Here is a 24,001-nt window from a genome sequence, read left to right as displayed (position 1 = left end):
TTTGAGGGGTTTGCTGTAAATAGAGTCAGATGAGGCAAAGGGTAGAAGAGCACACGGAAGAAGCTTCTTTCGAACAGGTGACATCACAGCATTTGTATGTATATGTGTATGCACCTGATGCTTAAGAAACAAAACCACCCTCCCACACATCTTCCCTTTCTTCCGCATCACTGAAGTAGGCAGGAGTCAGTGGAATCCAGAGCAGAGATGGAGAGATGCTAGCTTTGGGTAAAAGCGCACGCTTTCATATGACAGAAGGAAATAATGGAAAATATTCAGGTACACTTACAAAGAGGTGACAGGTGGATGAACATCTCTTGTGGTTGCTTGTATTCTCTCAGTGAAGTAAGAAGGAAGATTGTCACCTAGCCTGGAGGTTTGAGGAGAGAGGTGAAGGGTATATTTGAGATTGAACTCACCAGGGCACTGTGCTAGGACTGCTGGGTGAATGAAAGTAAAGGCCCACTGAAGGCTTGTGGATGTAAAGACAAAGTGAGGCCAGTGAGCAGGGGTGTGGTTTTCCTTCCCAGCACTGCCCCAGTGCACGCTCATTGTAGGGGAAATGTGGATGTAACCAGGGTTGTGGTTTCTCCAGGCCAGTTGGGCAGAAGGTTTTCTGTTAATGATTTTTCTGGCCAGTAAATATACTCTGCGTAATTTCACTCCTCTGAAATTCATTGAAGCTTGCTTTATGGCCCAGCTTAGAATCCATGTGGATAAAAATGATCCACTTGCACTTTAAAAGAACGTGTGTTCTAATGGTGGGTACAGTGTTCTGTATACATGTCAATTACATCGTTTGTTCGTCACATTGTTCAGATTTTCTATCAGCGGCTGAGAGGTGTGTTGAAGTTTCACATTGTGATTGTAGATTTATCTAGATCCTATGCATTTTTGCTATAAAACTGTAGTAACTTCCTGGGGCAAAGACTTCTTCATTCTTACAAGTTATCTCTATTTCTGGCTATACTTCTTGCCTGAAAGTCTAACACTAGTACAGACAGATTTCTTGTGATTAGTGTTAGCTGTATTTTTTTTGTCCTTTCCCTTTCAACCTTTCTATGTCCATATATTTAAGGTGATCTTCTATAAAGCTCCACGTGTTTGTTTGGATTTTAGCCTTTAATAATCTTGGTTTTTACTTGGATCATTTGATCCATTTATATTTAATGCAGTTAATTATATAGTTAAATATACCATCTTACTGGTTTATTTGACCTACCTGTTTGTTCTGCTTTTTCCTCCTTTTTACTTTCTTTTGGGTTAGTGAAATATTATTATACTGTTGTTGTTAGGACTACCACAGAGATTATAACATGCACCCTTGCCTCAATACAGTCACACGTAATTTATGACTTCACTTCTCCAATAATGATAAAACCTTGTAACAGTAACTCCTTTAACTCCTCTCCTGCCTTTTGCATGATTGTGGAAATAAATTGTTAACTCTGTATAAATGATCCCCATAAGACCTGACTTACTATTTTGTACTCATACTTACTTTTCTCACTGCTCCTAATTCCTTCCTGAAGTACACAGTCTTGTCTGGGAGCATTTTCATTGTGATGAAGGACTTCTTTAAATTTAGTGCAGATCTGCTGGCAACACACTCTCAGTTTTATTTCTTAGAAAAGAACTTTATTTGCCCATTATTTTTAAAGAAAGATTATTTTCACTGGATATAGAATTTTACCTTGGCAATTATACTTGCTCAGCATTTTAAGATGCTATTCCGTTGTCTTCCATTGTTTTGTTAATAGGTTAATGGTCACTCTTTTAAAGGTCACATATATTTTTTTCTGACTACTTTTCAGATATTCTCTTTGATCTTTAGTAATTTCACTTTGATGTGACCAGGGATGATGTTCTTTGTATGTATTCCAATTTGGAAGTTTTAGTGGTTCTTGAATGTGTAGATTGATACCTTTCATCAGACTGGAATGGTCTCTTACCTCTTCTTCGGAAACTGTTAAAAAAAAAAAAAAAGACATTTCCACTGTGTCCCACATGTTTCTTTCACTCATCCTTTTTTTTTTTTGTCTCTCCATGCTTCAATTTTAGTATGTTCTATCAACTTATCTTTCAGTTCACTAGTCCTGTCTTCTGCTGTGCCTAATATGGATTTAACAGAACCAATTCATTGAGCACTCGATTTCACATATGGCATTTATTTCTAATTTTACTTCTGTATATAAATTTGTAATTATCTCTTTATGAATCACTCATGGGTCTGTTTCTCTTGTATTTTTTAGTAGTCTTTAGGCATATAGTCTGTATCCTGTAATGCCTAATTTTTTAAATCCCCATCATTCTGTATAAAAAAATGATAGACTTGAGAGGGCTCTCATCCACCAAAGAGGCTTTACCCTTTCCTCCGCTAGGCAGAAAGAGTAGAGAATGAATCCCTTTAATCAAGTACTAAGTTGAATCAAGGCCGAATTAAGTTTTTTAAGGCTTACTCTTCTAGGTCTAGGAATGAATCAGAGGCAGTTAGCCCTGCGGGGTTTTTAGCTGAGAGCCTGGTATGTTCTTCAGTAGCTTTTCCCTCTGTATCTTTGCTCCTCGGCATATTGAGACTGTGGAACACTGTGGTGAATTTAAGAGATTATTGGTTTAGCTCTTTAGCCTCCTCACTCCACCACACCTCAGAATGAGAATATGAAAGAAGTATAAATGGAGGGAGAAGGCTACAGTCTGAACACTAGGGAATTTTGGCTGTGGAGAGGGCAAACAAATGGGGTAGCTGGAAGGGAATGAGTAATCAAGAAGGTTTTTAAAAGAGAGAGACGTCAGTTGTGAGCATTATTGCTGATGGGTTACAAAGCTCTGGGTAAAGGAAGACCATGCCAAATCCCAAAGGCTTTAGCAAGTGACGGGAAGCAACCGGGAAGCTGGCAGGTTCTGGGGACAAGGAGGAGTAGCTGGAGGCAGGAACACAGGACCCGGGGTATATGAATGTAGGAAGAGGCTTCAGGGGCTCATAATGAGAGCAAGAAAGTGAAGGGGACTTCAAAAATGGTAAAGAATGGCAAGGAAATATATGGAAGCAGCGAGAGGCAAAATCAAGAGTTCAGCTTTGTATTTGCCGAGGTCATCGACAGAGGAATGAGCTCTAAAGTCATCAGAGTACAACAGGTTATCTGCACCCTTGGAATTGGATGAACTCACCCACAGAAAGGATTTAGCCAGAAGGAGGTCAAAGATGAAGACCTGAGACATGCCAACATTTATAAGTCAGCATGAGGAAGAGAAGCTAGGGAGAGGGGAGGCTGAGAGAATAAAATGTTTCTAGAAGGGAATCATTAATCATGGGGAATCATGCTGAAATGTCAAGAGGAGGACACCAAGTGATCTCAGAATGTGACATAAAGGTCTGGAAGAGGTCAGTAGAGTGATGAAGACAGACACTTGGTGGGAATGTTAAAGGAAAGCAGGTTCGGGAACTCCACAGACAGTCGTGAGAAGTTTGACCAATGAGGGTAGAGATGTGCTCACCCCCCACCCCCTCACCCCCGAGGAAGGCTGACATCATTAGTGAAAGAGAAGGCTTAAGATGACGGCCAGTGACAAGAAGGGCAGGGATCAGAGTGTAGTGGTATGAGCCTAATGGAAGAGTTTTGGAATTTATAAAGCTATATTATCAAACAGCAGAGAAGTAGAAAACCGTCTCCATTGGAGAGGGCCACAGGGAGGCTCTGTTCTAGAGGGAGAGTGGAGTTTCAGTTATAGCAATTAAAACAAAAAATCTGCCTGATCCTACAGTGTGGGTCCCAGAGACTCCAGTGGAAGGATGTACGGAGAGAAGGTGTACCAAGCTAAGAGACCAGTGATGATAAGGGAAGATCTCAGTCCGTCTCTGGCGGCACAGGAGGAAGGACCAACTCGCCAGAATCTCAGCCACAGAAGCTCCTGGGGAAGGACCCTGAGGGTTCTAGAGGCCCAAAAGACTTCTGGGAGCAGGGACCAGAGTGTCCCACAACTGATTCTTGAGTGGAAAATGTCAAGCCTCTGGGTTTGGGCTTCTGCCAAGATGGTCTGGGTCCCCTTTAAGTAAACCATGCAAGAGCTTTTTAAAAGGGATTCAATTACTGGCAAGAGTTTTCCACCTCTGAAGAAAACCCAGAAGGGAGGCTTAGGCCCCGGCTTCCCAAGCAGGAACACGGCCAAGGCTGCAAGGTTGGCTTTCCACTCACCTAGGCATGATGGCCACGTACACAAAGCCCAGCAGTGACCACTGTGTCAGCTTATAATGATGATGACCCACTTGTATTTTTTTTTCAAGTCCATAGGTGTGGACCCCCTGCCAGCTAAGCTGTCCTATGACAAGTCTCACGACCAAGTGTGGGTCCTGAGCTGGGGGGACATGCACAAGTCCCAACCGAGCCTCCAGGTATGTTGAACACACCGAGACCCTGACACCCACCCCACAGGAACAAAGGACACTGTTCCTATTAAATGTAAATGTCTCTTGCTTCCCTAGGTCGCTAATCATATTTAACCAAAATCTATCCATCAAGATTTCAGGAGGGATTAGAAAACAGCCTTGGTGGGGCGCCTGGGTGGCACAGCGGTTAAGCGTCTGCCTTCAGCTCAGGGCGTGATCCCGGCGTTACGGGATCGAGCCCCACATCAGGCTCCTCTGCTATGAGCCTGCTTCTTCCTCTCCCACTCCCCCTGCTTGTGTTCCCTCTCTCACTGGCTGTCTCTGTCTCTGTCAAATAAATAAATAAAATCTTTAAAAAAAAAAAAAAAAAAAAAAAAAGAAAACAGCCTTGGGCCATAGCCCCTCCCAGACCATTACTGAGGTATCTTCAGCCAGGGTCACCTCTAAGGACAATAATCCTGATGACAGATCAGACCCTGGTGTCGGAACAACCAGAATGTGACCCCCAGGCCCCACCTCTCCCAAGCCTGGGCTTGCTTCTCCTCGGGCTGGGCAGGCTCGAGAACAGTGTCCAAGCAAGTGCTAGATGTGGGCCCAGGAAGGAAGAGTAGCAGCAGTTCTGTCCATAAACGGAAGCACAGTTGTTGGGTACTTAATGTACTTTAGGGCACAGAACAGTTTAGTAATGTGCCCATGGTCCAAGCCGGGCAGGGTGGCTCTACTGCCCAACATTCAGCCACTGCCCCGTGCTGCCTCTTGGAAACAGTTGGGGCTTCACGCTCTGTGGAATTCCCCCAACCCAGCCAGAGGAGGTCACCACCACCCCTGTGCTGAGTGGGCCTGCCTCTGCCCTTCTCATCAGGGATGCATTCAAGGATTAAGCCCTAAGAAAAGTGATTTGAATGCCTGAATTCTCCCAGAGATCTGCATAGAACCATTCTAGATGCACAGGAGAGAAAATTCGTTTCCTATACTAGACACTTCAGGATGTTAGGGTTTCACTCTCTCTCAGAACCCCAGCTGAGAGGAACTGCAGGTGGAGCCCAGTTCACCCTGTTCTCAAGACGGGGAAGAGGGAAGGGACATCCGGGTCTACAGAAGCTTCCTCCGGGGGACTGACCGCCTGCCTGCCTGCCTCTGCACTGCGGGGCCACGGGGAAGACACCGCTTCACCTCCTATAAACGGAGACTGTTGTCATTTGATGGATGCCATCACCCTGGGCTCGAGCAAGCTGACAAAAAATCCCCATTAGAGGGTCTAGGAGCCTGGATAAAGGTCATTCAGAGCAGAGCATAAGCCCAGGGAAATCATAACTTGTATTGGTCCCGCCAACTCCGGGAAAGCCTCTAAAGTAATTCAAGGGGAGGGGCTGCCAAAAATTTTTTTTTTCTGAAACCAAAAATGATTTCCTAATTTAACACAGTGGCTGAGTTGAAAAACGCATGGTTTCCTAAGTTATCTGTGAAAGAAAAACATCAGATGGGCACTGGCTTTCTCACCGGCCACAGGAGCTGGGACACCATGGAATCTACAGGACTGAAATCCAAGAGTCCTCCTCCCAGCCCAGACATCCTCCACCTGGCAGGACCAAAGAGTTCAGAGGCTGCATCACTCACCGCCCCCTCTGAGGAACAGATTTAAGGAAAGATCCCAAACACAAGATGAACCCAATCAGAGACATCAAGATGAAGAAAGAGAAAGAGGAGACAGTTGCAAACAGTGAACCTAGAGAGGAAGAAAGATGGATGAGGACAGACTCCCTGGAAATGGTAATCAGTGCTAACTAAGGATGTCTGAATGAGGAGAGAGACGCTGAAGGAGAAATCCTGATACCAGTCTGTAACCACAGACAAATTACTTCAGTAAAAATAAGCACAGGGAGTGGAGGAAAGAGGGGGGGAGTAAAAATAATTTGAAATACCTTACTGGGATAAGAGAAGGTTTGGAGAATGCTGTTGGAAAGCAGCAGCTGGGAAACGGCGGTCTCATCATTCCACATAGGACAAACTGGTTTCTCTCGAGAGCAGAGATGATCTGACGGGGTTAGGAAGGAAGGAAACTGACACTTGTTGATGAGAAATACACAGGCCGCAAAGAGGCTGGATTTAAAGGGGGCGGGCATAGTGAGGACAGGCGAACAGGAATGTGTCCATAGTGCCACTCCTATCAGGAAGGGAGGGTTTAAAAACAGCAAATGGAGAGACACCACGTGATGAACGGCCAAGACAGATCAAGCACCATTAACAACTCAATGCTTCAAACAAGAGTGATTTAAAATAAAGGAAGACTTGATTAAAAATGCACTTACATTGTACAAAGAAGACAAAAGAAGGACATGGGAAAACTGAATGACACGACTTGGTTTAATATAAACCTTGCATCAGCAAAACCATTTTTTTCACAGGTCCACATCCACCCAAGTGTATCAGTAACCACAAAGGAAACAAATCCTATCAACAGAGATGTGAGAGGCAACAGTATCTGATCATTGGAAATAATTAAAATAAATATGCCCTCATAAGAAAACACGCCTTTATAACGATGGATCAGAAAGGAAATGACAAGGGAAATTACAAACTGTCTCAAAAGCAATGATAAAGCCATTCTTCCACAAGATCGACGGGAGACCGAGAAGGCTGGGCCCACGGAGTCTCTGTGTCTTAAAATAAGCCTGCTGAAGAGGTACTTGTGGTCAGAAAGGAGCACAAGCCCAGAGTGGTAAGAAGCAATAAGGAGACTGAAATTCATAGAAACAAAGGTAGACAAAATGAGCAAGGAGGAAAAGAACATTAGTGAAAATACAGGAGGATAAAAATTATTGGAAAGTAATATAACGCAACTCTGGGGCAGCAAATTTGAAAACCTAGAAGAAGTGAATGCTTGTTTGTAAAATGTAGGGGAAAAAACAAACTGACCCGGGGGGGGGCCCGGCTGGCTCTATCAGAACGTGTGACTCTTGATCTCAGGGCTGTGAGTTTGAGCCCCACGTTGGGTATAAAGTCAACTTAGGGAAACAGAAGCCTGAAATAGAACCATTATTATAGGGTTGTTTTTTTTTTTTTAATATTAAAGAGCTACCACAGAAAAGTGTACAGCTGAATTTTATCAAACCTTCCAACTCTAATTTTAATATTATTTGAACTATCTCGGACCACAGGGAGGAAAATGTACAGCTTCTTTGTTTAAATAGCCACCACCATTTTAATTATAAAAGCTGACTGAAACTTGTATAAAAATAATAAAGCTATAGACCAAGCTTACTTATGAATACAGAAGCAAAATTCTCAACACAGTATGAAAAACAGAATCCAGCCACGCACCTAAATGCAGAGAACCAAGCCCCAGGATACAATGACGGTTCGCTGTCAGGAAATCAGTCAACATTGTCTTAACACAAACAAAGGAACACAGAAGGGAAAAAAAAACTAGTATTTTCCATAAATGCTGAAAAGGCACTTAATACAACAGACATTCTAAATACCTAAAAACATGCATAGACAGATAGTTTCTTAATGAATACTGTTTCCCAAAAACCAAGAGCAAATTTTGCCTAAATGGCCCAACACAAAAAGCATGCTGGTGACTATCAGGAATTAAACCATGGTGTCCCCCGTCCCAAGCGCGGAGTCTAGGAACCTCGCTTTGACAAGTGCACAGAATGAATAAAGCTGCCTCTGTCACTACGGGCTCGGGGGAAAGAAACCGCGACTTGCGCACCCTCCTGGAAATGTCACCAGCAAGGCCCGTGTGACACACAACCTGGAAATGAGAACTGAAAACCTCAGAGCAGTGCTTCCGGGTCCAGCAACTTGACTTCTCAGATCCCATCCGAAGGCCATGATATGGGTACGGACGACAGTTTAGCTACAGCATTCTGTGTTTCTGCATTGTTTACATGCGCAAAGCCAAAAAATAATGTCCTGGTGTTTCTCAGTATCCAACACTGAGGACCTGCCTAGACACAGCCGTTCCCTCAGCAGCCGGTTTTGGAAACTTTGACATCTTGAGTCCTCCATATCACTCCCTTGCCTGCCAGTCCCAGGCCCAGCTAGGCCTCCCTTCTCAGCTGGTTCTGTCTACCCGCCGAGAGAGATGCTTGGCCTTCAGGACCCCACTCTGACTACCAAGTGACAGTTCCCGGTATCTCGCCACCACTGTAAGGCTCCTGAACCAAGCCCATAGAGCCAACAAAACTGAGGGGTTCAGCAATTATCTTCGGGGCAAGAATGTGGCCAGGCACACTGCAGGACGCAAGGCCAAGAAGGAACTCGAGACGCGTCGGAGAAATGAGGCGGGCAGCGCACATCAGCTCAGCGGGCTGTGCTAGTGCGTTTTGACGAAGTCACCTCTGAACGTAGGGCGTCGGCGTGGTGAGGCGTGAATGACGCTGACCGCTGACAGCCTGTAATTTTCCATCTCTATCAGAAGTTAAAATGACAGGCCTGGTATCAGGTGGTGATTGTATGGCTTCTTGGAATTCTTGGGCATTTTCCCTTCGACACTCCCAAGATCCAGTTTCCTCAGGCTGCTATTTTCTTAATGCCCAGCTCTGAGTTTTTTTTCCCCATGCGCTTGCCATGGAGGTGTCATTTGGCCATTTAAAAAAAAAAAAAAAACCCTGCAAAATAACCTAATACCATGTTACAACTTTGGGGCTGCCCCAAGGCTAAAAATAAAAATCACCAGCCTCATCATCCCAGTCCTGCGTGGCCCCCTCAAGGGAACCACAATCCAGAAAAGACTCAAACCTCAGCCCTGCCTGAGGAGGCAGCCAGGTGGTGGTCGTTGTCCCATAAAAATAAGAGCCAGAAGGCAGGCCTATTCTTCAAAGGAAAAGCATCCAGAACTCCAAGCCTTGTGAGTCACAAAGCCCCAAGAGATGCTGCCCTCAGCGTCAGGCTGCACAAGTCTGGACCCTTTCTGCAGCTACAGCCACAATATCCAGATCAGGACAAGTGTCTCCGCCCTGGGTTCAGGCTCTAGCCCCTGCTCTCCTGCTCCGGGGGTCGGGGCTTGACCTTGTGGCTCTTCCCCCAAAATGGCCCCCCAGCCGGCCAAGCCCCTCTTCTGGCTGCAGGTCGGCCACCTTTCAGGGCACTGGCCCTGTGGGGGGCTGATGAGCACGTGCAGAAGGAAGGGGACGAGGCCCAGCTGGCACCATGGCTCTGGCCTGACCATGCCCGCGGCCAGGGTAGCTGATGCACAGCCTGACCACAGGGGACTTCCTGGCAGGACCTCCAAACCACTCTTCCATCCCACCCACTCTCCGACATCACTTGGCTCTCTCCTGCATCACCGGCGTGCTGTTCCCTGACAGACCCACCAGGGGCTTTACGCACCAGACAATGGCTGCAGCCGCCTCCTGCCGACTCCACAGGGGATCACCTGCTCCCTCCAGGGAAACCGAGACAGCTATGCTTGGTCACTCCCAACGTGTACAAAACCTGGTGCCTCTTTCTTGATTTCTTATAGTAAGTCCTTTCTGCAACCGCACCCCGACCCCAGCATTCTAATTGCAAGGCATCTAAATGGCCTAAGCAACATCTTTGAAAGGCATTTCTACGGGATTCCTGCTTTCTCCGATAAATCACGGAGTCACCATTCCCAGAGAACACCTCTGTGAGCAGCACGGGACAGAGATTCCCAACAAACAGGCCCAGGCACCTGGCATCAAAGGAAAACAGGGAACCAGTAAATCTTTCCACCATTTAACGTTTTCCTGATTTAAAAGCCCTCTCCCTCTTTTCCCAGGGTGACCTGGCCACTGAGAAGGGGGGATTCTCATTTGTGGGAGAGGTGGTCTCTGAGCAGAGTGATGGTTCTGTTCGGAGAACCTCTCTGGGAAGCTGTGCCTTCGGGGGGGCTGACAGCGTCCCACAGGATTAGGGTCAGGCCTGCCTGAGCAGGAGGACATGATTCGGGCATTCACATCTGTCCCACCATTTCCTCTCCCCAGGAGGAGGAGTCCCTGCCTCTGACATTCCCAAGTAGCTCCCACTCTGCTCCTGCCCAACCCCCCAAACAGCCTGTGTGCCGAGGGTCCCTAGCAGCACATGCAGATGTTTCCAGATTGCCCAGCCCTCCTTCGGTGGGCCCTCACCAGGACTCCTGCTCTGTATTGTAGGTGATCACAGAAGCCAGCACTGGCCAGGGCCAGCACCTTACCCGCACACCCTTTGCAGGAGTGGACGATTTCTTCATACCCCCGACAAACCTCATCATCAACCACATCAGGTGAGACGGACCAGGACGCCCTTAAGTACCCGTAATCCTGCTGAGCCCTGCTCCTTCTCTCTCTCCCACTCAGGCGGAGCTGGCCTTGGGCTCCCTCATGAGGGGACAGAGAAAGGGACCCATCCCAAGTCCTTAACAGTCATAGTTAAGGAAGGCACCCAGCTCCTACCACCCTCAGAGGCCCATTGAGAACAGGAAGTCTCATCCTCAAGGTGAGAACAATAGAGGAAAGGACTCAAGAGGGTTAATGGAGCACACTGTACTTACGAGGCGGAGTGGTCCTGACGCCTTCTTACAGATGAGGGGACAGAGGCTCGGAGAAGCTAAGACCCTGTCGAGTTCACACATCCAGGAGCCCCCCGAGCAACCATGCAGAGGGCCAGCTGGGAAACGAGCCCTCCCAGGTGTCTGGTCCACCCGGAAGAACAGCCTGGCCCCTCCCCCTGCCCGTTCACGTCAGAGAACCCCCACCCTGACTGTAAAGTCAGTGTTGCAGAGGACTAATCCTGCCCTCCTATCAAGGCAGCAAGACCCAGAGTCTTAGGGGCACTATTCGTGCCTTTCTTTTGCCTGACATCAAACACCTTTCTCCAAGAAGAAATGCCTCATTTTTGTACACTGAAGCTGGACTTGTAAAACTAGGCACACCCATTTATCCAAGCCCAAGGAAGAAAACACCCCTCCCTGTAGACAGCACCTGAGGAGAGCTTCCAAGAGGCTCTAAAGGGTAAAATCCCTCACAGACGCTGAATTCCGCCTCGAGTCCAACAAACCTACAGGCTCTGCATTGCCTATGTGTGGCCTGTGACATCCAAATTGCTTGTAAGAGTGGGCTTCTCCTGCTTGCTCTGGCTCTTTAAGAATGCTCTAGAGAAGCAGTCAATGGGGCATCTCCCCACTCTAAGGGGGGGGCGGAGTTTTCTCTTATTCCTGTAGGTGTCCACAAGCACCAAAAGGCCTCCCGGAGCCAGGGATTTAGGCAGAGGCTCTCAAGTCAAAGCCAAGCCCTGCCTGGGGTCAGATCTCCTTGCAGCCCACAGCCCGCCTCCACAAGTCTAGATGGGAGCAGCTTCCAACTGCGGAGCCCTTCCCCTCCAGCTTCCTCTTTGATCCCGTCCTCGTCCTCCCTCCCGACAGCCCTCTCCGAAGGAACTGCCCTCTTTAGAGTCGCAGAGGCTCTGAGAGGGGAGGTGAGCCCGTGCCGGCTCCACAGGGGGCAGGCAGTGCAGCAACGCCTCAGCCATCTGACCACAAAGGTAAAAAAAAGCTGTCCTCGGGCCCCCCTGCCCGAGATCGCTCCCGCGTGTAAACACGGCCCCAGGAGAGGCTGCCCCTCCGCAGTCCTCTCCCCTGGAAGGAGCACTGACAGCAAGTGTGTCCTTGTTCACTCGCACTGGACTCCACGTAGCCCAGGGAACCACAGCAGAAAGCCCGCCTCCGCCGTCCTCCCAGCAGGCCATCAGGGCTCTTGGCCTCTCCCTGCAGACACGGGCCCCCACTCCCCAGCTGGCACAAGGCCTCCGGGGAGCTGATCTGAAGGCAACCCACGGGGAGAAGGGCTGAGGGCACTTTTACGCTCCTCCTTTCCCGTGGCGAGAGAGGAGTGCCTGTGAGGAGAGCGCAAATCCAGGAGCATTTGTAACTCGACTGCCTTGGGTTTGCCATCATAGATGAACCACGGAAGGAGCGGTGCCTTGCAGGATGGTACATCTAATTACGAAGCTAGTAGATCCCTGAAGGATGACGATAGAGGGAGGAGAAAAGATGCCATCCTTCAGACGAACAACAGCTCCCCTCCCGACCCCTGACCTCAGTTCTTCCCTCCGCAGGTTCGGCTTCCTCTTCAACAGGTCGGACCCCGCCGTGCACAAGGTCGATCTGGAAACTCTGGTGCCGCTCAAGACCATCGGCCTGCGGAGCCATGGCTGCGTGCCCCAGGCCATGGCCCACACCCACCTGGGCGGCTACTTCTTCATCCAGTGCCGACAGGACGGCCCCGCGTCCGCTGCCCCCCAGCTGCTGCTCGACAGCGTCACGGACGCAGTGCTTGGCCCCAACGGGGACGTGAGCGGCACCCCACACGTGTCCCCCGACGGGCGCTTCGTGGTCAGCGCCGCCCCCGGCAGTGCCCAGCTGCACGTGCAGGAGGTCACGCTGCGGGGGCAGATCCGCACCCTCTACAGCCTGCCCACGAGCCGGGGCGTGTCCGACGTGGCCTTCCAGCCCTCGTTCACCCAGGGCGGTCAGTACTGCGCGTATGCCGCCGCAGCCAGCGGCCCGGGCCTGCTCTTCCTGGAGCTGTCCACGGGCAAGGCGGGCGTGCTGGAGGACCTGAAGGAGCCACCCGCGGGCCCGGCCTGGCCTTGGGGAGGGCCCCGCCGGATCGTGAGGGACAGCGGCCTCTTCGGCCAGTACCTGCTCACGCCGGCCCGGGAGTCGCTGTTTGTGGTCAACGGGAGACAAAACGCGCTGCGCTGTGAGGTGGCGGGCGTCAGGCGGGGGACCACGGCCGTGTGGGTGGGCGAGGTATGAAGGGGCCCCCACGCAGAGCCCCGGGCCACCGAGCTCCGCCTCGTCCTCACGCCGCAGCCCCAGGCAGGCGCCCTGTACATTTTTACGGACAAAAGCAAAACCTGTATTCGCTTTGTGGTTCGACGCTGGTCTTCTTGCAAGTCTCCTAGTCTACGGTATGCGCTGCTCCCCAGAGTGGGGTTTTTCGTTGGGAAGTATGATTTATGCCTTGAGCTACGGTGAGCACACAGGCTGCTGTGTAAAGGAATCATTTCTGTGCCCAGCTCCACGCCATGTTACCTGGGGAGCCCGTGGAACCCAGAGCTCGCGCCCTCCCGGCTGACATTCCTGTCGGTTGCCTTCATGTACTCATTGTCCCTCACGGTGGGCTCCGGCCAGGCTTCGCCCTGACCGAGTGGCCCGAAGCCGGGCCTCAGACAGGCTGGCCGGGAGCAGGGCTTACGCTCCAGGCCCGAGAGCCACGTCCGCCCGCCTCCTGGACCTTCTTTTCTCCTGCGCACCTGCTTCGTGCTTTTCTTTCCATGTGACTTGGTGTAAGCCTGAGGGAGAGCCGACAGGACTTCTTGCATCTTGGGGGATGGGGAAATCACTTACTTTATTTTGGAAATTTTGATTAAAAGATAATTTTTTATAATCTCAAATGCTAGTAAGCAGAAAGATGCTCTCCGACGTCCAGCTCTGTTCCTCCCTGCCTTAGGCCAAGTCTCTGAGAGTCACCACCCCACGCCCCACAGCCAGAAAGAACAATGGTCATCCAAGACAAATGGCCCTCCACACCACGGACACCCCGAGTGCAGCTCTGGCTACCACCTTGGCTAAGACTTTGTTCTGGGTTGGGACACGAAGAGACCAGGACAAACCCTGCGTGCCTCCTTTTTACCACTGAAGGGGGACGTTTTATTAGCCAGGCCCAGTACCCCAGATTCAGGGAAGACTGGGTTTGCCAGGCAAAGTGGGGGTGGCCTACAGAACAGTGACCTCCAGGAGCCACACAGGAACCCCAAAGACACGTGTGGGGTCTAGGTGGGTTCTGTAGGCTATCCGTTTTAAAAATCCCTTTCTTTTCTGCCTGTGGCCCTTGCACTGCAGTCCCTGCATCAACACAGCCCAGACAGCACCTTTCAGGACTTTTCTTACACGAGGGCCCTTCTCACCCCAGTAACACACACTGCAAAACCCACAATTCCAAGGATGGCAGGGAAGGTAGGGAGAAGGATACAGGCGGGCAATGCTGCATGATCCCCGATGTCTCAGACTCTGCTGGGCTGGGTGGGGGAGGGGCATCAAGGAAGTACAACCAACCCAGCCAGCCCAGGGAACGCACCCCGTGTGGGAGAATGTCTGCAACCAAGAGGCTTCCCTGGGTCCCCAAAACCCCCTTTCTTTCTCCCTCACATCAGTAGTCACAACACACTCGTACGCTTTCTGGCTTGAATGATTATTTTCAAGCCACCTCAAGTTGGAAAAGGTGGTCCCTCCACAGGCACCTCAGCTAGTGTAGTCCCCGTCGCCTGGCACCATGGCCATGCTTTCCCTGTGCTGCTGAGCGCCAGTCCCTTTCAGGAGAAGGAAGACCCACACCCTGCCTTGCTCTACTTACACACAGCTCTTTCATGCTCACCCGACTGCCCACGCCACCTGAACCATTTCCGGAAGTCAGCCAGCCCCCTGGCATCCCCCCTGGGTCCTGGTTCTCCAAATAAGTGCCCCCTCCAGTCCCAAGAGTGTGGCCAGATGTGCCCACGCAAACCTGAGATTTTGTTCCAGGTCAAATACAGAGCTAGAGGTGGAGAGAATGGACTTTGAAGGCCACCTACTCAGTTTCACCAGAGCTGGGAGGGACAGGCAACCCCCCTCACCCTTTCTTTTTATTCCTGTCTCCGTCTCTTGACACCTTCACTTCCAAACTCCCACCTTTATCGCTGAAATCCTCCAACTTCCGTGAACTTCTCCCTTTGGGAAAATCTTCTAAGTGGTGGCAGCCCCTGGCAGAATAAAAAAAAAAAAAATTGGGATGAGCCCTGATGTTAAAAGCAACTAATGAATCGTTGAACACTACATCAAAAACTAACGATGTGCTACATGCTGGATAACCGAACATGATAAAAAATAAAAAGTCTCCGAGCCTGAGCAAGAGCCTGCCAATCGCCAGGCCAGAGCGTCAGGGTCCCGGGGTTCCTAAGTCAGAGTCCATCCAATCCCAACTGGCTTTTTGCAGTGGCAGTGACTCTGTGGCAGCTTTCCTGCCCCAGTCCTTCCGTTTCTAAGTGTGTCTGAGAAGTATCCCTGCCTCTCGCTGACTCAGGCCTCGCGGCCCACGCCGCGCACAATACCGCACCACAGCAGGGATCCGCCCGCCCGGAGACCGAGTCTGCACCGTCCCAAAGGCAGGAGAGTAGGTTTCTTTTCAGCGGGGTGACCAGCAAAACTGCTGGACTAGGAGGCAGGGGAAAGGTGAGCCAGGTCCCCCGGGGCCCTTCCAGCCCCAGAAGAGGCTGGGACACAGTTGGAAAGTCAAACCTGGTAAGCCTTGCAGCCAGCCCAGCCGGTGATCCTTCCACTGAACACACAAGATGAGCGAATGACTACTATTTCACACTGAAGAAGCATTCATCTTACATGAAAAAGCCGCTTTCATAATCAACTACTTCGAAATTACTTAATTTTGAAATAAAATTGATTTCACAAAAATTCAACATAGTATTTTTTTCATAACAACTCACAAATAACCCACACCTTTTGCTGATATGAAAGATTTGAAACGGAGGTGCACGTACTCCCTCTGCCCACGTGAGTGGAACCCTGCATGGAGGCTCCAGGTCCAGAAAGCCCACCCAGCCTTGCACAGACAGACGGTAAGAAGAGGGATTCATCGGCATCCAAGCAACTGCATGGCCTCTCTGCACAGGAAGCCTGGGTGTGGGGCAAACGCCTTGTACATGCCACCCTCCCTGCCCCAGCAACCCTGCCTGTGGCTGGCCCGGGCTTCTTCCCACTGTCTCCCAGGCATTTGAGGGTCCTACTACCTTCCCCAAGCCCCTAGAAGTAGCTGGAAGAGCTCTGTGAAGTCGGGCTGGGGCCAACCACTCCTACCAAGCTACAGGGACTTGGATCTAGAGGCATGATTTGCAGAGACACAAGCTCAGCCCCTACAATCCCCTCCCCACCCGACCTGGGCCATCTCGTTCCCTGCCTGCTCCCCTGCGCGGGAAGGGGCTCCTAGCTCCAGGTTTGGCCCCGAGGACAGCTCTCAACCCCAAATGAAGCAGAGAGCCGCCTGCAGCCCTAGGCCATCTAACTGCTGAGACTTCATCTAAGAGAGCAGCCGGAAGTTGGCTTTGTGTGGCCACAACTTCTTTTCTGTTGACCAATAACCTGTGAACTAAAGGAGAATCCAGAACGGAGACATGAAACAGATCCACTCTGGATATATTTTTCTACCAGGGGCTTAGGACATCATCCACTTCTCACTGTGTGTTTCATTCATGTACTGTGGACACAGAGCCAGCTTCATCACCAAACCTCACAACCCCATCTCCTCTCCAGAAAGAAGCCTCTGGATCGCTGATGCCACTCCCCCTCCCTCCCATACTCCTACCAGTCTACCTCACCTTCTCCTCCCTGCACCCAGCTCCTCTGAAAGCGCCCCCCCCCACCGCCAGGAAGCCCGACTGTGACATAGGCTGACAACCATGCTGACACGCAGTCCTTTGCAGTCCTCCCCCACCCAGAACCCCAGATCCTCCTCCAAGTGCAGTCAGAACCCATTGGGACACAGCCCTTTGCTGTCCAGAATTATGACCCCATGCCCCAGCTCACAGCCCTTCCAAGCGAGGTATCTAAGACCAGAGCAAACTCAAACAGAGACCGTCGGGCAGGGATACAGATGGTGATGACTCACCCAAGCGTCCTCCCTTAGAGGGCCCGAGCTACACCTCCCTCATTCCCAGTTTATTCTCTACCTTTCCGGCTCCCCGCCTATGCCTCAGGCCTCCTGCACACGAGCCGTGCCACAGCTCCTACCATCTGAGGGGCAACTGACCTGCTGTCACACCAGCCACCCCAATGGCCTTTGCCCCATGGCACTACCCTGCTTTCCAGTCCAAGAAAGAAGTCACTCACAGGGCCAGATGCTACCATTCACTCCCAGACTGGCATGTCGCAGTTTTATTCAACAAAGTCATTAGTTGTCATGGTTTCTCTTCAAAATCACAGAGATTATAGAACAGAGAAAGGCTTAGAAGATGCAAAGGAGAAAACAGATGGTGCCTATGCTCACGGTCTGACTACAAGACCCCAAATCCTGGGTGTAGTGCAAGCCACTCCCTGCTGTGGTCTACACCGAACTACCCGCCAGGTTACTTGAGCCCTTGAGCACGTTATGGGAGCCTGCGGGCTTTCGGTACCAGCCACCCCACGGCCACCGGCGGCCCAGCAGGCCTGGGCTCACACCTTCTTTGGAGCTATGGGCAGCAATGGGGATTTAACCGAACACAATTTGGAAATTACGGGAAGTAGGGGGAAAGCAGGGATTGGCCTCCAACACCGACAGCGAGGCTGCTGCAGCCAGCACCACAGTGTTGACCGTGTACTTTCTGCTTCTGTTCTTGGACAAACCCACAATTCACACCCCCCTCTTTCCAAGCTCGTCTTGACTAATGTGGGACCATCTCTTTGTAGCCCTAGAGAATGTGGGCCACACCGCAGAGAGCTCTAGAAGGCTTAGCCTGCACTCCACAAAGCAATAACTATTGACTCACCCCTACCCCAAGCAGGGCGACCTTTCCACACGTCACCACGGCAGGATCAGAGAATGCTGCCCGTTAGGGATACACTCTTCAAGATCGGAACTTTGTTTCCGAGGAGGGGCAACCAGTCTTGGCTGGCCATGGGGCCCGAGTGCTCTCCAATGAGAAAATTCCCAAAATCTCACCCTTCGTCCACTGCCCAGGGTGACATCTGCCATCAGTTTAAGAGTTGTCGGTCCCTTGCTCCTTGAGCTGCTTCAAACAGGTGGGGATAACAGGTCCATAAGCTGTCACCCCAGACCCCACGGCACACCCAGGCTGGCTCCTGTGGCTGGCCAGCCCCCCTCCTGGCCTGGCCGCATCACACCCCATTGTTCTGCCCTCTGCTCACACTCTCCGAAGACTGTGAAATGATCTCAGAACAGACGTGGGCATGGAGTGTGGCTGGGGTGATCACACACACTGTTTCACGCTCTCATGTAGCTGAACGGCCCTCGAGATAGGAAGTCACAGGCACACCCTTCATCCCGTTAAGATTCTCATCCTCCCCCACCTCAGAAAACTTTCAGATCTCTTATTTCAAGGCAGATACGTTATTTTGAGCTGTTGTGTAGACACCAAAATATATTTTCTGTAATCACCAGTATTTCTCAAAAGGCCTCCTGTAATTACTACACATGTGAATTTTTCCTTATTTATAAAATATATATAAATTATTTTTATTACATCAACTTTAGTAGAAATTTGTACCAACACAGTAACTATGTGGCATTTGAAATAAGTTTGTGTTTACTTTGACGTATTGCACAGTAGTGAACGCGCCGTGTAACTGCAGTACCACTTGATATGAAGATTCACAGATTATCATCCAGTATTGTCATTGTAAATGCTCTTTTTCTGAGGATTTTACAATAAAACTTGAGAAAACTGACCTTCTGTGGGTGCCTGTCTGTGGGCGGTGCCTCCCCCCATTCTCCGTCGCCCTGCAGGTTCTCGAAGGGCAAAGGCAAGCGGCCTCCCCGCGGGCCTGCTCCACAGGGCTGCGGACAAAGGCAGGCACCTGAACCCAAAAGTCCCCTCCCCCACGTTGAAGTTTCAGCTCCCAACACGGACAACCAACGTGTGCTTCCAAACTTCTCTTCACCGGCCGTGGTGGACGTTTATAGCTCACCGCAGGCGCCAGCTTCCACCCACGCGGACGCCAGTCACTCCTCGTTCTTGTCGGCGCAGACTTGCCCGCTAGGATCCGGAATGCATCAAGGGCTCGGTCATCCCCAAGGCACCAGTGCGGAGCACCCACGCCGGGCCAGCACTGTGCGAGCGGGGGACGCTCGAGGGATGCACGAAGCAGACCCAGTCCTTCCATCTGGTGAGCTTCATGTCCACAGCACCACGGCTGTTAGTGCAGATTGTCCAGAGAAGAGAACCAATAGGGGGTGTGTGTGTGTGTGTGTGTGTGTGTAGGTGCGGGGAAGAGGGAAAGGGAGATTTATTTTAAGGAATTGGCTCGTGCAATTGTGGAGGACGGCAAGTCCCAAATCTACAGCAGGGGCTGGTAGTTGGAGATCCGGGGAAGGGTTGGAGTTGGAGGCCAAGGGCAATTTGTTGGCTAAATTCTAAATTCTTTTTTTCTGAAGGCTTCCCACCGATTCAATGAGGCCTCCCCACAGGGTGGAGGGTATGCGCTTTATTCCAAGTCTACTGATTTAAATGTTCATCTCATTGACAAAAACTCCTTCACAGAAGCACCAACAAGAGTGCTTAACTAAGTATCTCTGGGCACCATGATCCAGCCAAGCTGACATATAAAATCAATCATCACAAGGACATAACCAAGATGTTGCTTCTCTCTCTCTCTCTCAGAGTGACCTGCTGTGTGCCAGGGGCTGTGATAGACACTGAGTAAGAACCAGTCTTGCACCTCCATCATCCGGACATGGCAGGTGTTGCTGTGATCCCCAAATGAGAGAAGAGGCTGAGAGCTCAGAGCACCAGAGCCAGATTCAAATTCACGTCTGCACAGCCAAGACACATGCTCTTAACCATGAACTCGCCACCTGCAGTCCGCACTCCACACAAGTCACAAGCACAGCTCCAGCCTCTCCACCACCCACACGGCTGGGCGCACAGCCCCGCATGGGAGGGACGTGGCTCTGCTTTAACTTCCACCTCAGGAAAGCCAGCTGCCAGACTAGCCCTCCAGATCTGGGATGTGCCCGGTGCCCTCAGGCCAGAGGAAACGCACGTGACTAAAACCCCAAAACTCTGGGTAGAGAGCAGACAGCAGTCATCAGCCTCTCCCTGTCCCCAGAGGTCGGGCTCCTCACCCCACACACTCTGGTGACCTCCGCTCACTCACAAGCCCCAGGACTGCTGCGGTTGGGACTGGGGGGTAGGCAGCCAAGGTGCAGCCTGTGACAGGACCCGCCCCACACGGGACAGGAGCTGCCATCCTATAGTGTGTTCCACCCATTCCCTCCTAGGCAGGCTGAAAGGCGGCCAGAGATACACCACATGTATCCCCAGCCAGGCTGGGGAGGCCCCGGAGGAGGACAGACCTCGAGGCTCTGCGCACCACCAGCCCACCTGCACGGCCCTCACCATGCAGCTACTCTCTCGTTCAGCCACCATTTTCCAAAAACCGTCTCTGAACCCCGGGCCTGCACACACGTAGCCCACAGTCTGCGAGAACCAGAAGGCCCCAAGGAGAACCACTGGCACACAGGATCCAGGAGGGGACGTGATCTGGAAAGGCTTTTGGATGGAGTGAAGTGGGAGTCACTGGGAAGGCCGGAGGGAGGAGCAGTGGGGTGAGAGCCTGCCTGCCGACAGGGGTGGAAACAAAAGGCTGAGCCGGCGGAGAAGAGCAGGAACGCTGGAGCACAGGGGGGCTGAGGTACAGAGACACAAAGCCTCCTTTGGGCTCTGGAGACCATCTTGCAGCGGGAGCCCTGGGCGCTCCGAGGATCTGCACTGAGTGGAAGAGGGAAAGAGAGATGCTACCCAGCAGTGACTGTGCATCCAGGACCCACATATCCGAAGCTGGGATCACTCTGCTCCAAGGGAAGGTGTCCCCAGGGCCTCACTGAGGACTGTCAGAGCCAAGAAACAGAAAGCAGATCCCCGTAGAGGAGGCAGGCAGAGGCTGACACTGCGCCATGGTCCAGATCCTTTCCTAGGAGCACAGAGCCCTGGGATTCTGAGGACCACAGAGGAGCTCCTACAAGGGGCTACGGGGGCAGGAAACAAGGACAAGTGGGGTGTCCAAACAAGCTGGGACCACACAAAGTGGGGGGCGAACCCAGACAAGGATGGAAATGGGCTTCTGGGAGGATGGGGGATATCCACATAAGAGAGAGGGATCTGAGAAGTAAGGCATACCCGGGCCTCAGGGGGCTGAGAAGGAAGACTAAGACAGGCTACCCCAACATGCAGGGGCTGGTGGGCCAAGAGAGAAACCTGGAGGGTAGCTGGCAGAGGGTCCCAGAGCCGCAAGTCTTAGCCATGCCTGGCTACACGTGCATCTAAAATTATCATCAAAGTTGTAAAAATAAATGTTACTCATGCAGAGGCACCTGGGTGGCTCAGCTGTTAAGCATCTGCCGTTAAGCAGCTCAGGTCACGATCTCAGGGTCCTGGGATCGAGCCCCACATCAGGCTCCCTGCTTGGCTGGAAGCCTGCTTCTCCCTCTCACACTCCCCTTGCTTGTGTTCCCTCTCTCGCTGTCTCTCGCTGTCAAATAAAATCTTTTTTTAAAATGTTATTTATGCCATGAATAGTACATTGTATTCTTAAGTCTAGACGTTATTGCCCTATGTGCACAAAGTTATCATCTAATCTGCCCAGAGAAAATGCATTTGCTTCCTTAGCTCCCACCTCTCCAGGGCCACTGGCCATCGGAGCTCACGGTCTCAGGCCAGAGGTTCATGCCCAAGTGAAACGCAGCTTCCAGACAAGAGAGGATGGGCAGCTGTAAGCAGCCCGAGAAGGAGAGACGCCAAGTCACTACCAACAGGACCCACGCTGTGTGCAGCAAGGGGAACACACCCCCCACCCCGCAAGACAGACCCACAACAGGGAGACTTGCAGCATCCCCAGGGCACAAGAAGGGCCTGACTCACAGAGAGCCCAGGGAAGCCCCAAAAGGAGCCAGAGCCCTGTGGTCACATGGGTCAAGCCTTCTGAAACCCCGCGCGCTCTCGGTCAGCCTGCTCGCGCCCCAAGGGCGCCACCGGACATGGCTTCGCGATCGGCGGGACCTCACGCGGGCGGCTGCATGGTTGGAAACACGTGGCTGGGGGGCGGAAGCGGGTCCAGGCATTCGGCCCCCAATTCTGGCAGCATAAGCAGACCCCGCTTTTTTCTACAGGTAGCTTTCTTGTTTGTATTTCCTAAAATTTCTACTTCGGTATTAGACGCACACAGACGAGCGCATCCCTTCTGTCTTGAGAAGAAAAATCTACCGCTGACACGCACTCCAGAGGCGCGCAGGTGCGAAGCAGGGGTGGCCTGGCGTCCTCTCCTGCTCCCTGTGGGGTCGGCCAGGCCGGGGTGGGGGTGTTCTCGTCGAGGAGGGCGCAGCGGGGACTAGGGGCCTGGGAGGGAGACTCCCGTCGCCTGGGAGCGGGTGCGGACGACGGCGCTGAGCGGGCCGCTGCTTCCCACGCAAGTGGAGGAAGGAGACGGTGCAGGTGGAGGCTGAAGGGAAGGGGACGGCGTCCGCCTCACGGACTCGCACCTGGGAAAGGAGGGTCAGCCTCCCCTCCCCACACACGTGGCAGATCCGAGGACCCCAACCATTCCACCATTAAAAATACAGTGGCGCCTGGGTGGCACAGCGGTTAAGCGTCTGCCTTCGGCTCAGGGTGTGATCCTGGTGTTATGGGATCGAGCCCCACATCAGGCTTCTCTGCTGTGAGCCTGCTTCTTCCTCTCCCACTCCCCCTGCTTGTGTTCCCTCTCTAGCTGCCTGTCTCTATCTCTGTCGAATAAATAAATAAAATCTTAAAAAAAAAAATACAGGGGACAGTTTTTTTTTTTTTAAAGAGAACACCTCCTTGAACAGTGAGGAGATGAGCGGACAAGTGAGCACCCCCGAGGGGAGCAGGGCCGTGAGGCCGCCAGCGTGGCCGGGTCTCTATGGGCCAACCCCGGCTTTCCACCCCACAGCCTCGTGGGCGGTGCGTAGCACCTACTGGGAGGCGGGNCACATCCGCAGACCACACTCAAACCACCCTTCTGGCTCAAAAAAAACCTTAACCCTCCCGGCACAGGGTGGCTCAGTTAGTTAAGCGTCCAACTCCTAATTTGGGCTCAGGTCAGGATCTCAGGGTTGAGATCGAGCCCGGTGTGGGGCTTAGTGCTCAGTCAGGAGCCTGCTTCACACTTTCTCTCTCCCTCTGTCTCCCCATCTCATAAATAATAAATAAATCTTAAAAAAAAAAAAACCTTAAGCCTCTAGTTCAGTTCAAAGATGTCTCAGCAATATACAAAATGGTGACATCATCGCAAAAAGAAAATTATTATCTCAAGATACTGAGGCACAGTACTGCTAATCCGTAGTAGGAGGTCACACTAAGAGCTCAGAGACTTCGAAAACAATTATGTTTGATTACTAATAATAATATTAGAATGGTATATGTATTTACTATAATGATATACTCTTACTACTCATATTTGTACTGCTATTCTGACGCTGCCTCAGGTATCCAGCAGGCTAAAGCTCACATGAAACGCTATCCGTCAGGAAAGGAGATTTTGCTGCAGTAACAATCAGCTTCACTGGCCTCAAACAGCAAGATTTATTTCTTGCACATGCCATACGTCCAAGGAGAGGTTGTCAGAATGCTCTGTTCGTTATAGTTTCCCAAGGACCAAGGCTGATAAAAACTTTCAATACATTTCCACAATTGCTGGGGCTGGGAAAAAAGAGAACTGACGCCAGAATCATCCATGAAGCAATCTAGCGTGGAAGTGAAAATACACTATTTCTCCTTACAAGTCACTGGCCTGAACTATGTCATGGGAGCATATCCGAGCACAAGGGTCAGGAAGTTCAGTCCCTCACGTATCCACATGCAGCTCAAAGCATAAGGTCAGTG

The 24,001-nt window shown here is 51.3% G+C and overlaps 1 protein-coding gene and 1 long non-coding RNA gene across 2 annotated transcripts in view; one reads left to right on the top strand and one right to left on the bottom strand.

Annotated features, from left to right (window-relative positions):
* FSTL4 (follistatin like 4) overlaps positions 1 to 13,913 on the top strand; it is a 602,689-nt gene extending 588,776 nt beyond the window's left edge. The window contains exons 18-20 of the mRNA XM_019799110.2: positions 4,283 to 4,390; positions 10,510 to 10,619; positions 12,449 to 13,913. Coding sequence (XP_019654669.1) covers positions 4,283 to 4,390; positions 10,510 to 10,619; positions 12,449 to 13,151 — 921 coding nt within the window. The 3' untranslated portion in view covers positions 13,152 to 13,913. The remainder of the gene's footprint in view (positions 1 to 4,282; positions 4,391 to 10,509; positions 10,620 to 12,448) is intronic.
* LOC117801463 lies at positions 1,879 to 19,083 on the bottom strand. The gene is made up of 2 exons (XR_004624015.1): positions 15,066 to 19,083; positions 1,879 to 1,966 (listed from the first exon to the last, which is right to left on the bottom strand). It is a non-coding gene; the product is annotated as an uncharacterized LOC117801463 (long non-coding RNA).
* Positions 19,084 to 24,001: the final 4,918 nt, after the last annotated feature.

This window comes from Ailuropoda melanoleuca, chromosome 3, assembly GCF_002007445.2.
Source record: "Ailuropoda melanoleuca isolate Jingjing chromosome 3, ASM200744v2, whole genome shotgun sequence".
Taxonomy (NCBI): domain Eukaryota; kingdom Metazoa; phylum Chordata; class Mammalia; order Carnivora; family Ursidae; genus Ailuropoda; species Ailuropoda melanoleuca.
The sequence above is the reverse complement of the archived record's forward strand: the minus strand, read 5'-3'. Positions and strand labels throughout refer to the sequence as shown.